Genomic DNA, 16,004 nt, shown 5'->3' with positions numbered 1-16,004 from the left:
AGATAGTCTATCTGATTGTGATGGTGATGGAGATGTCGATCTATGGACAAAAAAACAGTCTCTTGTAACGCAATTATTTTCCTTCGGCGAATTAGAAGATGACGTTCCCTTGGATTGGTCAGATTGTGATCCATTGAGGATTAACGAAGGCTATGATGGAAGTTCTGAAATAAAATGTTTACCCAACGATTCCGAAAGCGTAGAAGAGGTGTCATTGTTATTTATAACTAATGACATTTTTGAATTAATCGCATCAGAAACTAATAAGTACCACGAGAGAAATAACAAATTTAAAAATCCAGCACATCACATAAAATGGGTAGATGTGACATTGGAAGAAATTAAAAAAATGTTCTCATTGGTAATTTTAATGGGACTGGTTCGAAAATCTTCCATGTATAGTTATTGGTCCACAAATCCGATTATAGAGACGCCGATTTTTGCCAAAACAATGAGTAGAGATCGGTTTAAACAAATCCTGGCATATATGCATTTCTCTGACAATAGTAACATTCCTGAAAATTCTAACAAGCTGTTTAAAATTCAAAATATTATAGATTATTTTACAAACAAATTTAAAACGGTTTACGGATATGAAAACGATCTAGCGTTCGACGGAGGGGTGATTCCGTGGAGATGTAGTAATGCAGAAATGAAAAGAATTGGGAAAATCGATTGGAAAACTGGCCTTCCGATTAGTAAACCGATATGTATTATAGAATACAATAATCATACACGAGGTGTGGATTTACCGAAACAATATTTATCATACTATCCCATGTTTGAAAAATCAATGAAGTGGACAAAGAAAGTAACATTTTACCTATTCCATTGCGCTATTTTCAATTCGTTTAAATTATATGAAAAGCTCAACCCTGCGATAAACATTAAGTTTAACGATTTTATGCTGAAAATTGCAATGTTTTGGATGAAAAACGAAGACGTATTGGACACTACAGATAATTCAGAACCAAACTCTCCCGGAACTTCAACTTCTCCTCCCAAAAGGGCTCCTCGATTGGATCCAGCCGATAGGCTTTCGGGACTATTGAAACACCATAATCCAGTAAAAATTGCAAGTGGAAATAAAATTCTGAGAAGAAGGTGTCGAGTTTGTGCATCGCATAAAATTAGGAAAGAAACGTCCTTTATGTGCAAACAATGTAAAGTGGCCCTTCATCTGGGTGATTGTTTTCAAAAATACCATTTAAATAAGAAATATTAGGTTATTATTTACTAATGACAAATTAATTAAGTGAAAGATTAGCGTACATTATAAGTATTTTTATTAGACTTTTTAATCCATAATGATGATAAAAACTATGGAATTTGCTGAAAAGTATGCGGTGAGTTGTTTTTTTATATTTTAGGTTAATATATTTATAGAAAAACCGCTTAAGGAATTTTATTATTATTTAGGACCGCTGCAGATGGAGGAAAGTTGTCTACGAGACAGTAATGAAGTCGACACTCAGAATAAAGGGGACTGAAGAAAATATAAATATTAGCTATTTATATGTATATGTTAAAAACTTTTAAATATTGTTCGTCGTTATTTGTATTTTTACTTTTTTTTTAATAAAATTAGTTATTTAATTTTTTTTTGCACATATTTCGTGTCAACCCTTATTTTATTTTAAACATTTTCTTGTTAACTTTTGACCGCGGTCTCTCTCGCTCGTTTACGTACGAGAATAAAAGCGAGCTGCAGGAATTTTATGAGTATAGGATAGGATGTTCGGAAAGTGAAATTTTTTTGAGACATGTTTTAAATTATATAGAACATAGTCAGCAACCGAGGCAAAACGAGTCATATCGAGTAGCCGTGGAATTGCGATTCCGATTGACAGTATTTATTGTAAAGCGTCGGGCAGAATTTTAATACGATTGTTGTCAGAATTTTGTTAAAAGGTCGGCATACATCAGTCAGAATAAGTATTTGATGGTCAAAATTTACATTATTTGCTCAGAATTTATATTAAATGGTAAGAATTACTTGAAAACTGTTTCAGTCGGCAATAATGTTACCGCTGTAAGGCTAAAGATTTGTACAACTGGTCGATCTGTTATTCATATATCGCTAAAATGGATTTGTTGGGGCCTATTTACATAAAAATTTGTTATGGCCAAAACTTGGCGGCACTTGGGTAGCACTGGTGTGGTTATTCTCTCGCATGGCAACCTTCGGCCTGTTCGGGCACGCGTCGCGGACTCGTGTCCCATTCAAATGTAAACAACTTAATCGTCAATAAAACACTACTGCAGCGGCTCAATCTATGTCTAATTGCCGCCCGTATCAAAATATTTATAAACTATAAAACATTCTCTTAATTAATTATATTATTAATAAAAAGTTTTGAATGAGTTAATTTTATAAAAAAATATATAATATAATATGTATCGTATCTAGTTTGTGGCATTTTTCCTTGAAATTTTCTTCTTTTTCCTATTAAACTCTCAACTGCGTGGGCCAATTTATTTGCACCTATCATACAAATAGGCAATCATTAGCATTTATACCTATGTAATATTTGTGTTAATAGATTTTGTTATTATGTAAAAGCCTTTTTTTCAACATTTTGTAACCTTAATCGATTTTAAAATTTTGGATTCAATAAATAATTTATGTTTTATAAATGATTAAATGAACAATTAATTAATAGTTATATTTTTTAAATAATCTAGTGTTTCCTGGTCAAATTATGAATGCTTATGCCAAAACGTTCGTATACTTTTGACAGATCGCCGGCTCTATAATGTCACTTCCGAGTGCCATTAAAACCGGTTCGTAATCAATATATCTTTAAATGAATATTATAGAGACATGATTAAGTTTATAACTGTCATGTTAAATTTGAAACAATAAAAGTTTTGTTATTTTTATTGTGTATTTCTAGAGCCAGATGTTGAATACACGGATGGAATAATTAATTACAATAACACAATTAAATATACTGTTAAGGTAGACATTTTAACTCTCAAGTATATAAAATTTAAAAACACCCGTGATCAAAATATTATGTTTTCAAGATTGAAAATGTTGAAATAGAATATGACGACAGCGTCGAAGATACGCACAAAGCGGATGACATGTTTGAAGCAGGTTAGATATAATTCTACATATGTATTACATATTATTATATTTGAATGTTGATTATAGATATATGTATATCTTTTTAGAAACTCATGATGTTAAAAATATACTGAGTGAACAAACTCTAGAACGTTTCAATAATCCTACAGGGACACAAGTAATACCTAGGCAAATTGTTTATTATTGATATTAATCGCTTAATAAATAAAATATGATTTGACCGTAATTTTCAGAAATCTCAACTTGATAATAAATTTTGTTGTCAAAGTTGTAGGAAACAATTTAAAACTAAACAAAGCTTTGTACGACATATGCAAGTACATACCGATTCTAGGGATTTTAAATGTGACAATTGTGGAAAAGGATTCAGACGTAAAGATAATCTATTGGATCATATGAACATTCATATCGATTCTAAGAACTTCAAATGTAGCAAATGTGCAAAAACATTTAATACCAAAGGTTACCTCGTAAAGCATATGCGTTTTCATAATGACACTATAGATTTGAAGTGTGACAAATGCGGGAAGTTATTCAAACGTAAAGATAACTTTTTAGATCATGTTCATAGTCATAGCGAGTCTAGGAACTTTAAATGTGACACATGCGGTAAAGAGTTTTATGCTAAACGTTACCTTTTACAACATACGTATCTCCATACCGGATCTAAAGACTTTAAATGCGATACATGTGGAAAGGCGTTCAAACGTAGAGATAACCTTTCGGAACATTTGCATATTCATGGTGATTCTAAAAGCTTTAAATGTGATAAATGCGGAAGAGGTTTCAATACCAAACCCTATCTTTTACAGCATATGTATGTTCATACCGATACTAGAGACTTTAAATGCGTCATATGTGGAAAAGTTTTTAAACGTAAAGACAATCTTGTAAGGCATATGAGTATTCATAGTGATTCTAGGTCTTTTAATGAAAAGTATCAGTGGTAATGAATAAAATATATTTGCAAGCATATGTGTTTAAATTACAAATCCTATTTTTATTTAAAAGATGGCAATAAACATAACATTAAATTTTCGCTATTCTCGACAAAAAAATCTATTCATAAATAGATGTAAATGGGCATTTTGCTCTTCGAATGGCAACTTTGGAGATTTGCTATTTATTATTCTGACTTATTTGCAATAATTTAAGTTTTAATAATCGTTCGAGTGTTTCGCTGGTCCTTCGAAGTCACGCGTAAACAAAAAAAGATGATATATTTTGGGGTTAGATATCCTTAAAATTGCCTAAATGACGTTCCTGGATTTTGACAGGCATATAATTTTATAAAAAAAATGAATTTTCGTTTTGTGATTCTTGTTGAAAATTGTCAATTTTGCCCATCACTGCAATAACGTCATGGACAATTTATGTAGCGCTTGAATCCCTTTATTTGACGTTTGCTAGGAATAAGTCGGCTGTCATCGATTTTCCGCGATGTTTTCACAAGATATTCTCGGTATTGACTATTTTTTAATTAATTATTGCATAGTACAAAATATGCTTTATATATAATATTTGACCCAATTGTAGACCCAAACATGGGATTTGAAGATGAATTTGTGGACATTTTAGATCTCGATAAGGTAAATCAAGAATGTATGTATGCATGCATGTGTGTTTGAATATATTTTAACAAGAAATTGTTTTAGATTGAAAATGTCGAGTTTGAATATTTGAGAAACGATGTAAATATGATCACATATGCAGATGACATGTTGGGAATAGGTTTGAATTTGAAAAATATTTTTTTGAAACTTATTTTTTATTTCATATTCGAATTAAATACTCAAAAGATTATGCATAATTTCAGAACTAAATTCTTTTGGAGATTTAATTGAGACTTTCCCGATACAAGTTGAACAGACCCAGCACGTAATCACTCCAGTGGCTACGCCATACCCCCAACCGGTTAAATCTAAACCACGCGAGTATGTAAAACCAATTAATTGTAAATTGTGTAAAAAAGAGTTTAAAAAAAAACAACAATTTTTAACCCATACGAAAATTCATGGTGATTATTGTTGGTGTGACGTTTGTTTTAAACCATTTAAGAATAAAAATAGTCTCCATAAGCATAAACAACTCCACGTTGAATCGTCTCAATTTAAGTGCGACCATTGTGTAAAAGTATTCAAAGCTAAACGATATCTCTTTAGACACGTCAAAGATGTGCACGATAAAATTACCTATAAATGTGAACAGTGCGATCAAGTTTTTAAAAATTATAATAATAGATCGATACACATGAAGAAAGCGCATATTGAAGTCTATAATTATTCTTGTGTTCTATGCCAAAAATTGTGTAAATCTAGACAAACACTATCGTATCATATACGAGTTAATCATGACGATTCTTCAGAGGCGAAACAAGACTTTGAATTTGAATCAAACGGTAGTAAGAAAGAATTTTCTTGCAATATTTGCCAAAAATCGTACAGAGCCAATTATCTGCTCTTAACTCATATGCAGTCTCATAATCCAGCCAATAATTTTAAATGTGCCATATGTGGAAAATTATTTAAAACGAGACAAACTTTTTTATCTCATTCCAACATTCATAACGAAGAATACAAATTTAAATGCGACATATGTGGCAAAAAATTTATAAGTAAACTTTCAATTTCCCATCATATTTCCGTTAATCATAACGATTCTACTTTCGAGTGCGATATGTGCACTAAAATATTTAAAACTGAAAAGAACCTTCTACTACATATGAAAATTCATTTTTATAAATTTAAATGCGATTTATGTGGAAAAACTTTTAAAACTGAAAATGCTCTTTTGCTTCATTTCAACGTTCACGATGTTAATAAATTTGAATGCGACATGTGCGGTCAAAAATTAAAAACTAAAAGTGCAATTTATAACCACATGCGCCAAATTCATAACGAAGCTGGTTTTCAGTGCGATTTGTGCGGTAGAAAATTAAAATCTAAAAAAAACATCATAGAACATTTTAAAACGCATTTGCTTAAGTATAATTGCAACAAATGCAACGTCGTGCTCAAATCTAGAAGGGATTTAAAACGTCACATGAATAAACATAAACAATATTAGATATTATGATATCAATTTTGAGAACCAGGTCAGGCTTTCACTTGTACATGAATAAACATAGCAATAGATCAGTTATTCGTTATATTAAAAAATTACAACTATAATAATACTTATCTTATAATATAACCATTGTAACGTTTCTGTAATCAATAAATCACTATTCAAACTATAAAGTTTGTTTTTATAGTAGCAAAAAATGAAACACACCTTTGAGTTAAAAAACTTTTTTTTATTATTTATTTACAATCTGTATATAGTGAATTTTTTTGATTACAGTATTGCCCCCCCCCCCCCCCCACACACACATTTATTTGTACAAAATCTAATTTATTTATTTATTATTTTAAATTTATTATTTGTCAGGTATATCAGATGGTCTAAATCAGTGGTCAGCAACCTTTTTTCACGGTGGGCCGCAACAGAAAACTTGAGAAACCACACGGGCCGTTACTCTTACAAAAAACAAATTATATTTTTATCTAAAATAAAATAATGTAATATTTAACATAATATTTATCGCTATTATTTTTTTTATTACATTTTATAAACTAATTATATAAAAAATATGAAACATTATACTATATATATATAAATATATATGTACATATCAGAGGCGGTCGGTGAAATACTTTCCCTCTCGATCTAGAGTGATAAAAAACGAATAATTATATAATATGTACAAAAACTATTCAACAAAAAAAATGAAGACATTAAAATATTAATGAGATGATTGTCGTTGTTTTTAATCAATAATTTTTTCAATATCCACTAATATCAAAGATATTCCAACTCGTATGGAATTTTTGAACCTTCGTCAACAAGGCGACTTCGATGCGCGTTTTTAATCATTTTTATTTTAGTAAACAGTTCCTCGCAAAAATAAGTACTTCCAAATAAACTTACCATTTGCCTGACATGGTTAGTTATCAATGGTAATTTTCCTTATGGGAAATAATGTTTGTAAACATCCAGAAGACTGACGTTTTGAAATTGATTTTTTAATTCAGTTTTGCGTTGTAAATCAATTATCCCCATTTGAAATTTTTCGGCCGTTTTTTCAACTTCTACTTCGAAAAGTGATGAAAATAAATCAAAAGAAGTCATATATTCTCATAACATTTGGAACCAAGAATCAAATTCTTGTCTAAGCTTTTGTATTTCTTCTGTATATTTTCTTGTATTCGATGGAGTTAATATTGTTAATGTCGGAAAATATGCCACATTATTGGATTTCAGTTGATGATTCCAAAATGTAAGTTTTTATATTATCGAACATTTGATTGATCAGTTTATTTGTTCTTTGAAAATCTAATGTTGTATAATATCAACAGAAAAAGCAAAATAGCATATCCATTCTTTGTCATTAATCCTGAAAAGGAGTATTCCTTCATCTCTAAAAACAGTTTGAATTCGTTTTTTAAATTGTACGTTCGTTTTAATATTTTACCGCGACTTAACCATCGAACGTCGGTAATTAAAATAACATCACCATATTCGCTTTGAATATCTATAAGAAATTCTCTAAATTGACGTTGATTTAGCCCTTGAGATCTAATAACATTAGACATTTTTACACACAAATTTCCCTTAAGCAAAAATCAACGAAAAACGATGATTTCTTGTTCTATAGCCTGATGCATCACATTTATGGATAAAAGTCCTGACACTCATATCAGACATCTCTTGCTCCGTCTGTTGATATTCCCATGATCTTTTCTATTGGAATATTAAATCAGCACAAAACACTTTCTAATTATTATCTTCTCCGGTGATATTACATTGTGGTCCGTTAAGCGCGTGACAAATAAACATGCAAAGTTTCGTTGTTTGTTCTGTTACTTGCTTGAGAGTACATGGAAAATTGCCTCTGAAATTATTTTATGCCAAACAAATATAGCTGAGCGTTTATTGTTATTTGTTTAAGGAAAAAATTTTGGCGGACTGTTATAATATTATCAATAATATAAATAAGTCTTTTACGATTTTCTTCTATTTGTTTCAATAGACTTATAAATATCACATACTTCGTTTTGTAGCTTGTTAAAACAACTCAAAAAATCATTAGCAGCTATAACTGAAATTATGTGCTATTTGTTTCGATGGTGTTTTTTCAATATTCCACCTTCGCCCAAAAGCTTTAAAAACGCTTTCAAAACTCTTGTAACCAAAATTTCGGCTTCACAATTGCATCTTCCTTTACCTACTACCGTGGGAACAAATAACAAACAATATTTGCAAAAGACCCTTTCATAATTGTGAAATAAACTAAGCATGAATATTTATCAAAATGTCATACATATATATTAAATATAATTTTATCTTGTGCTGCGAATATGGACTAAGGTATGTTCATAGTGGAGAAAATAGATTTTCCAATAGTTCCTTTTTTAAAAAAGCACCAGTACTTTTTTTTTGTATTGATACATTTTTTAAGGTTCAAATGAGGATTTTCTGCGATAACAGCACGAACGGTCACTTTTAATTTGCATTATGCTCAGTTCGTCTACCTGGGAGGGTCGTAATAAAAATAATCGTGCTATTATGTATATATTTATAAAAGTATGAATCTGTTGTGAATAACATATTTAAATATTAAAAATTAATATTATATATATAATTAAATTCATCTAAGTGTGGGGGGGGGGGGGGATGAAATGTTTTATGCCTGCACTACACTCTCTGTAAGTTGGCCAAGGTTGATCAAGGACGGAGAATATAGTGGGTTACTTTGATCGAGTTCGGTTCTGCTCGCTCTAAAATCTCTCGGAAGTTGTCCGAGGTTACCGAGAACGGGAGGTAAAGGGGGGGTAACTCAGTCGACTTGGCCAGCTTCAAGCGCTTCCGAACATTGTCGGCAAACCGACCGAAGTCGGAGCTGCTCTTTCGAGCGCGAGCGGTAAGATACTTTCCCTTTCGCGTGTTATAAGTGACGAGAGTGAGAGAGATAATGATATGGTTTTTCGCAAACTGAGATAGAACGAGTAACTCGGTTCAATTTCAGTATGCACGTAGGCGTACTATGGTCAACACGCACGTCGAGCGCTGCATCGTGGTCACGTGGTCAAGTTATAATACCACATGCTTGTCGGGGACTTCAACAGACTCTTACTGACATCTTTGAATATTTTAGGACACCAAAAGGGATTAATTATTGTTGCGTGTAGGGATACGCGTGCTGGTTAGGTCTTAGGTCAATCCAAAAACACGTGTGCTGGTGTAACAGTTTTATTGAGCTCGGCGTGGTCCGACCGCTTTGTAACGACGATCGGAGCCGACTCACTTCAAAATTGGGTGCTTTCCCGAACGCCGTATGACGGCGTTCGCGAACGTGTACAAACGGCGAAACGGGCGTCAACATACCCCCCACCATGAAACATTAGTTTCATAATGACGGGCACATCAGCGGGCCTTACAAGTGTTTGTCCTCACATTACAAACTCTGTGAGGACGCGATGTTTGAAATAATACTAACACAGAATTACAATAAACATGACAATAAATAAAATTACAATAAACATGAAGAACGAAAAGGAATGTTAGTAGTACTGTATAAGGTTGTAAAGATTAATGTTAGTAACACATACACATATACATTTGGGTTGTTTGTACTATATTATTACTAATACTAACTACAAGTTTTCATTCATTTTTTGACAATTATTTAAATGTAAATTAAAACGGACATGAAATATTATAAATAGTTAAAGGTTTGATACATGGCTAAATTTGCAAATAATTACACAAAAATGAAACGTTTGATACTTAGCTAAATTTTAATTATTTTGGTTTGCTACATGGCTAAATTATAAGCCATGCAAGAAACACGAAACACATTCTTAAATTATCAATAAAAAGACATAAAATATAAAATAGCTTGCACTGCACACACACCTTTGCCACTATTTGTTTTTGTCACTACACGAATTGGTTCCATCGGAACTTGGATGAATCATCTCGACGATACTGATCACCCGTAGCAAGGATACAGGTAATCTTCCTTGACGACGCTTTCAGCAGCTTTGTGAATCCGACTGCAGCCGTACTCTCCATCCTTGTAGCTTTGACGGGTGCTCGGTAGACACCAGGTCCAGAATTCCTGCACCAGATCTTGCATTTGCTGGTACATCTACGACCCCTGTAGGCCGAAGCGTCCTGCTGTGGAAGAACTGTTGAGGTGTGCCGATCAGGAGGAGGCCAAGGATCAGGTTTTCGGGAAATCGTTTGTTTGTGAGCAAGGAAACAATCTTCTTCGATTGTCGACACATGATTTGTAACACTATTGGTCTGCCTGTGCGTTATCGATACCAACTTGAATGAATGCGATAATGCATGGGGGCTCGAATGATGTATTTGAGGTTTTGCTTCCTCAAGCTGGCGGACATTTTTGTGCGAAAGGAAACAATCTTCTTCGATTGTCTGCACATGACTTGTCACAGTATCAGTCTGCCTGTGCGGTGCCGACTTGAATGAATGCAACGACGCAGAGGGGTGCGAATGAAGTACTTGAGGCCTTGTTTTCTCAAGCTGACTGACATCTTTGTGCACAAGGAAACAATCTTCTTCGATTGTATGCACATGATTTGTAACAGTATCGGTCTGCCTGTGCGGTGCCGGTACCGACTTGACTGAATGCGACGATGCAGGAGGGCTCGATTGTAAGGATTGAGCTCGTAGAGTGAGGAACTCCACGAGCTGTCTGAGCGTAGGCAGAAGGGATTCTGTTCGCCGACTCTCCCATGCCTTTTTGGACAGATTATCGAGACGTCGAACCACCATAGACACCACAGTGGTATCCTCGATGTCTTGCCCTAACTTTTTTAGAGCAGCGATGTTCGTCAGGACTGTTTCCACCAATTCAAATAGGGACTGCGATGAAGCTGTCTGAATTGGTTTCAGGTCCTGAAGAGCAGCCAGATGTTTAAGAACAGTTTGTCTAAAATCATAACGGCCTAGAAGTCTTTCCCATGCGGAATTGTAGTTCTCGGGACTAAACTGAAAGAGTTCTATGACGTTAGCTGCGCTACCTACAAGTGCATTTTTTAGGTAACAAAATTTGTGAATTTCACTTAGTGCCGGGTTGTTGTGTACTAAGTGAGAAAAAGTGTCGCGGAATGCCACCCACTTAGTCCGGGAGCCATTGAAAGTTGGAATGACAACTGCTGGCTGCGTTAACCTGAACTGGTTAAGAATTGGTTTCCGCTGCGCTTCCGACTGATCTTTCAGCGCTAGTTTTGCTAGGTTGAGAATATTATAATAGTTATCCTCGAAAGCATCGACTTCTTCATCGTAACCCTCGGCATCTAGCAACCTGATTTGTTGCTGGACAACAAGGAATCTGTCCAGCAGTGTATCAAAACTCTGATGTTTATCCCTTATCCTTTGGATATTGATGGGATCCGCGGTTAACAGTTTGCCAAACCTCGTTAACTCGATTTTGAGGCACACCCTGTGGTTGATCAACAACTCCATGTTGTTGTTGACGGAAATTGATACAAATTATTTTAATGAATAAAAGTAAACGAACTGTTTTTTGGAGAGGAAGTTGGGTTAGGATGATCGACCCTAACCTTTCTCTCCTGCTGGATGCGACTGCTTCCCGGGACTCTGCGTCCTGGTGAGGCTTCACGTGGTGTGACGGCAGCTTCCTGGGGCTAGGCGTCCTGGCGAGGCTCCACGTGATTTGACGGCAGCTTCCTGGGGCGCGCATTTACCGGCGCTCCACTGCGTCAGTTTCGGGGACCAGCTGGTGGACCCGCTGGCTCGTGCTACGAGCGACTTGACGCTCCCAAATTGCGATTCTGCGAACTCCCAAAATGGCGGTCATTTTTGATTTGAAAAAATACCGTTACGGCAAACGGCGTGTTTTCCCAGGAGTGTCTCGACTGAGGCACCCGACTGGCGTATTGTCGTAACTTGACAGCTTGAGCGCTACTCGGCTCCGAGTCTCAAAGTTCGTCCACGTGGTGGACGTCTTTGGGGTTACGACATTGTGGCGCTGAGCTTCGGGGGACCAGATCCTGGACCCGCTAGCTCGTCGATGTGCTGTCCTAACCTGACGGCTGGGTAGCGCTGCTCGGCTCCGCGTCTGTGAGTTCGTCCATGTGGTGGACGACCTCGAGGTTAAGACGATGTTTTCGGATTCAGACCTTCGCGACGTGTAGGCGTCGTCTCACGTATCCGGTTCGAAGGACCAAAATGTTGCGTGTAGGGATACGCGTGCTGGTTAGGTCTTAGGTCAATCCAAAAACACGTGTGCTGGTGTAACAGTTTTATTGAGCTCGGCGTGGTCCGACCGCTTTGTAACGACGATCGGAGCCGACTCACTTCAAAATTGGGTGCTTTCCCGAACGCCGTATGACGGCGTTCGCGAACGTGTACAAACGGCGAAACGGGCGTCAACAATTATATTTTTGATTGTATATTATTTCAACAGATATCGTCATTATATTTTTTTCATATATAATTAAATAATTAAAAAATAATTAGTGGTACTTGATTTTGTTAAAAAAATCGTTTCGAATATCCTTATGTATTTTCCTAGATCGGCTTATATAAATGTCACACCATAACGAATTCTTATTTAGAATCGATGGTGACAAATTCTAGGATAGTCACAGGTGTGGTGTTCGTATTCTGAAGTATCATTTTTATGCCTTATGGCGTTTTGCAAAAGCCGACAAAGATTTTGCGTAAATTGAATATTTACGACCGAAAAGTTTTCACTGATATTGTATTGGTGAGTGCCCACACAAACTTTTATAATTATCAGTAGCGTAATTTTAATAATATGACAATTTAAAAATTGCGATTATTTGGCACATTTTTTGATCGCGCGCCAATATGCCGGTTGTACGTGACAGAAGCCGCCGTCCCGACGGCATATGAAATTTGCGACAGTGTGGTCGCTTACTCGAAGTTTTAGGTCTTAGCCGACTTCAGCTGTAACTTCGGCTCGGACAACTTCCAGAGAGTGTAGTGTAAGCATTACAGTTGCTTCAGAATCAGAATCCCAGCGCACGGTGATAAACGTGTTAAAGAAAACCATGTCTATCAAATTTCCCTTTAATAACTAACCATTTTAATAGCGACTATTTCCAAGTGAGGTACTTATATGTCGACTGTCAATATATATAAAAAAAAAATTTAAATTAAAACATATTTTTTTTTAGTTTACTGAAAAATCTTGGCAAACAAAAATTTGATTTGCCGTTTTAATAATATTTTGTGTTATATTTAAATAATATTATTTTTTAATTTAATATTGTAAATTTAATAAAATTGAAATAATTTTAGCATGAACAACTTATGTAGCGCTTAGACCACTAAATTTGACGTTTGTTTTGGTTAAGTTTGTTGTCATCCATAACTGCAATGTTTACACATATTAAAACTGGTATTACACTGTTATTCTGTTTTAATATTAAATCATACTTACGTTGTTTATTTTTTAGAATTAGACAATGAATATCAAGTTGAAATTATTGACTCTTTAGATAATATCAATAATATAATTAAGGTATATAAATTAAAGTGCATAAGTATATTTTAACACTATTTAAAAGAATAACATAAGCAAATACTTTTAGTCTGAGAATGTTAAGAATGAATATAGAAGTGAAGATGAGATTATTACTACAAATGCAGATGCTATGTTGGAAACGGGTTTGAAAATTAATTACATTTTAGTATATTTTTATAATATTATTAACATATGTATATATTATTTTAGATGTTAAAGATGTTTCTTTGTGTGGTACAAATGATATCCATCAGTTTGAGTTGAATAGCAGTCCAGTTTTTCAACAGCATATGTTTAATTCTATACCTAATAACAAGCCCAAGAAACTGTATAATTGCAAATTATGCAGAAAAGAGTTTGAGAATAAACGTAATCTTACGAGCCACGTGAAAGTTCACAGTGAAAAAATATGTTGCGAAAAGTGTTTGAAACTATTTAAAAATAAAAGATCCTTTCGGGTACATCAAAAACTTCACACTGAATCCTACGACTTTAAATGCGACAGATGCGATAAAATATTCAAAACAAATAGATATAGATTAGCACATATAAAGACGGCGCATCTTAATTTATCTATTTATAAATGTGACCAATGTCAGAAATGTTATAAATCCAAACCAGCTCTTAAATTTCATCTTCGAGCTAATCACGCCGATTCTGCAAAGCCAAAGTTAGACTTATTTGATTGTATAGATTGTGGAAAAGTTTTCAAAACAAAACGATCTCTCTCGCTTCATTCCAACGTTCATAGTGTCGATTATAGATTTGAATGTGACTTATGCGGTAAGAATTTTAAAAATAAGCACGCTGTTTACAATCATATGGAAACCCATAACGATTTCTATAATTATAAATGCGTCAAATGTGATAAATTATTTAATACCAAAAAAAGCCTATCGGTTCATGTGTATAATGTACATAACAACGCCCACTTTGAGTGTGACACGTGCGGTAAAATACTGAAGAGTAAAAAGAGCATAGCGGAACATGTAAAAACTCATTTATATAAATTTAAATGCATCAAATGTGGAAGAATGTTTAAAACGAAACAAAACTTTTTGCTTCACAGGAACGTGCATATTGACGGTTATAAATTTAAATGCGAAATGTGCGATAGAAGGTTCAAAAGTAAACGAGCCGCTTGCAAGCATTTGGAAACTCACAATGATTTTAAATGCCTCAAATGCGAAAAGATATTTAAAACCAAACAAAACCTTAAATTGCACGTAAAAAAAGTTCATAATGATGTTATCTATGAGTGTGATATGTGTGATAAGAGATTCAAATGTAAACTCTATATTATAGAACATATAAAAAGCCATTTTCATCAATTTAAATGTATCAAATGTGATAAAGCGTTTAAATCTAAACGTGGCTTAAAATATCACCTGAAGCATCATAAATGTTGTTAAATATTACATCAATAAGATCAGCTTTATATTGCACGATTAAACATATATTTCTAGTCATTATTTACATATTATATTAAAATAATCACACTTTGCATTCTGTAACAGCTATTATATTAATAAATTATTTCGTCTTGATTGTAGTCATTGTTTTTAATAAAAATATACTGTATTGAAGAATACTATATTTATTATGCTAATATTACCACAAGCTACAAATAATTGTAATAAAATGATATTTATGTTTTGAATTTTTTTAAATTAAATTATTTTAATTTTGTACAACTTTCTTTAAAGTTCTGTTTTGTTAATTAATGGAGTTTACCAAATATAGTGTGACAATTGATTATCAATATAAATAAAAATAGCGCGTTAAGATTACTTTACTATAGACTGGCTAAATTTAGGTTTTTATTGAATGCAGTAAACCAAAAAAAAATTATCCTTTTTATTTTGTCGTCATATTCTTAGAAGTGAATGCTTCAAAAAGCGCCTACTTAGCGTTCATATAAAAAATGTATGTAACAATATTACGACTTACAATAAGTGAAATTCGAATAAAGCATATATAAACTAAATTTTGACCAGTAGGAGAGCGCAAAAAACAATTATCCTTTCTCAGAAGTCAAAAATCCACGTCAAGAGCAATAACATCGTGCCATTACCGACACGATTTTATTGCTTTTGACGTGAGTTTTTGACTTCTGAGATTTGATAATTGTTTTTGCACCCTCCTGTGTCAAAATTTGGTTTGAATATACTGTGGGTGCCTAGACTTTGTTAAGGCCAAAACTTGGCGGCACTTGGGTAACACTGGCGTGACGGTTATTCTCTCGCATGGCAGCCCTCAGCCTGTTCAGGCACGCATGGCAAGCCTTATGCCCCGTTCAAATGTAAACAACTTTAATCGTCAATA

General features: G+C 33.9%; 3 protein-coding genes across 4 annotated transcripts; all 3 read left to right on the top strand.

The window, feature by feature from the left end:
* The first annotated feature begins 2,632 nt into the window (after nucleotides 1–2,632).
* LOC148225936 (uncharacterized) lies at nucleotides 2,633–4,067 on the top strand. Of its 2 annotated transcripts, XM_088203555.1 has the most exons (5): nucleotides 2,636–2,784; nucleotides 2,898–2,962; nucleotides 3,031–3,103; nucleotides 3,181–3,251; nucleotides 3,328–4,067. In XM_088203555.1, exons 1-5 carry the CDS (start codon nucleotides 2,757–2,759, stop codon nucleotides 4,042–4,044), a joined length of 954 nt encoding a protein of 317 aa, XP_088059681.1. In that variant the 5' UTR covers nucleotides 2,636–2,756; the 3' UTR covers nucleotides 4,045–4,067. The 2 variants fall into 2 exon arrangements, with proteins under 2 accessions (XP_088059682.1, XP_088059681.1); XM_088203556.1 differs by having other exon boundaries at nucleotides 2,633–2,784; nucleotides 3,181–3,430.
* Nucleotides 4,068–5,035: 968 nt separating this feature from the next.
* Nucleotides 5,036–6,333, top strand: LOC148225935 (uncharacterized; the record flags this gene model as incomplete). Its single annotated transcript, XM_088203549.1, has 1 exon — nucleotides 5,036–6,333. A coding segment is annotated over one exon (1,125 nt), but the record flags the coding sequence as incomplete, so codon positions are not given.
* Nucleotides 6,334–13,482: 7,149 nt separating this feature from the next.
* LOC148225934 (uncharacterized) lies at nucleotides 13,483–15,229 on the top strand. The gene is made up of 4 exons (XM_088203554.1): nucleotides 13,483–13,553; nucleotides 13,612–13,676; nucleotides 13,747–13,822; nucleotides 13,890–15,229. The coding sequence occupies exons 1-4, from the start codon at nucleotides 13,532–13,534 to the stop codon at nucleotides 15,089–15,091; spliced, it is 1,365 nt and encodes a 454-aa protein (XP_088059680.1). The 5' UTR covers nucleotides 13,483–13,531; the 3' UTR covers nucleotides 15,092–15,229.
* The last annotated feature ends 775 nt before the right edge of the window (nucleotides 15,230–16,004 follow it).

The sequence above is a fragment of the Plectrocnemia conspersa genome, unplaced genomic scaffold (assembly GCF_051122295.1).
Source record: "Plectrocnemia conspersa isolate PC_06_02 unplaced genomic scaffold, ASM5112229v1 ptg000014l, whole genome shotgun sequence".
Lineage (NCBI taxonomy): Eukaryota > Metazoa > Arthropoda > Insecta > Trichoptera > Polycentropodidae > Plectrocnemia > Plectrocnemia conspersa.
This window is presented reverse-complemented; position numbering and strand designations above follow the sequence as displayed.

Coding starts and splice junctions, on each gene's coding strand:
- LOC148225936 (XM_088203555.1), top strand. CDS start 2,757: ATGTCACTTCCGAGTGCCATTAAAACCG. Junction 2,785..2,897: donor TCCGAGTGCCATTAAAACCG/GTTCGTAATCAA, acceptor GTGTATTTCTAG/AGCCAGATGTTGAATACACG. Junction 3,104..3,180: donor GGATGACATGTTTGAAGCAG/GTTAGATATAAT, acceptor ATATCTTTTTAG/AAACTCATGATGTTAAAAAT.
- LOC148225934 (XM_088203554.1), top strand. CDS start 13,532: ATGTTTACACATATTAAAACTG. Junction 13,677..13,746: donor ATATCAATAATATAATTAAG/GTATATAAATTA, acceptor AAATACTTTTAG/TCTGAGAATGTTAAGAATGA. Junction 13,823..13,889: donor AGATGCTATGTTGGAAACGG/GTTTGAAAATTA, acceptor ATATTATTTTAG/ATGTTAAAGATGTTTCTTTG.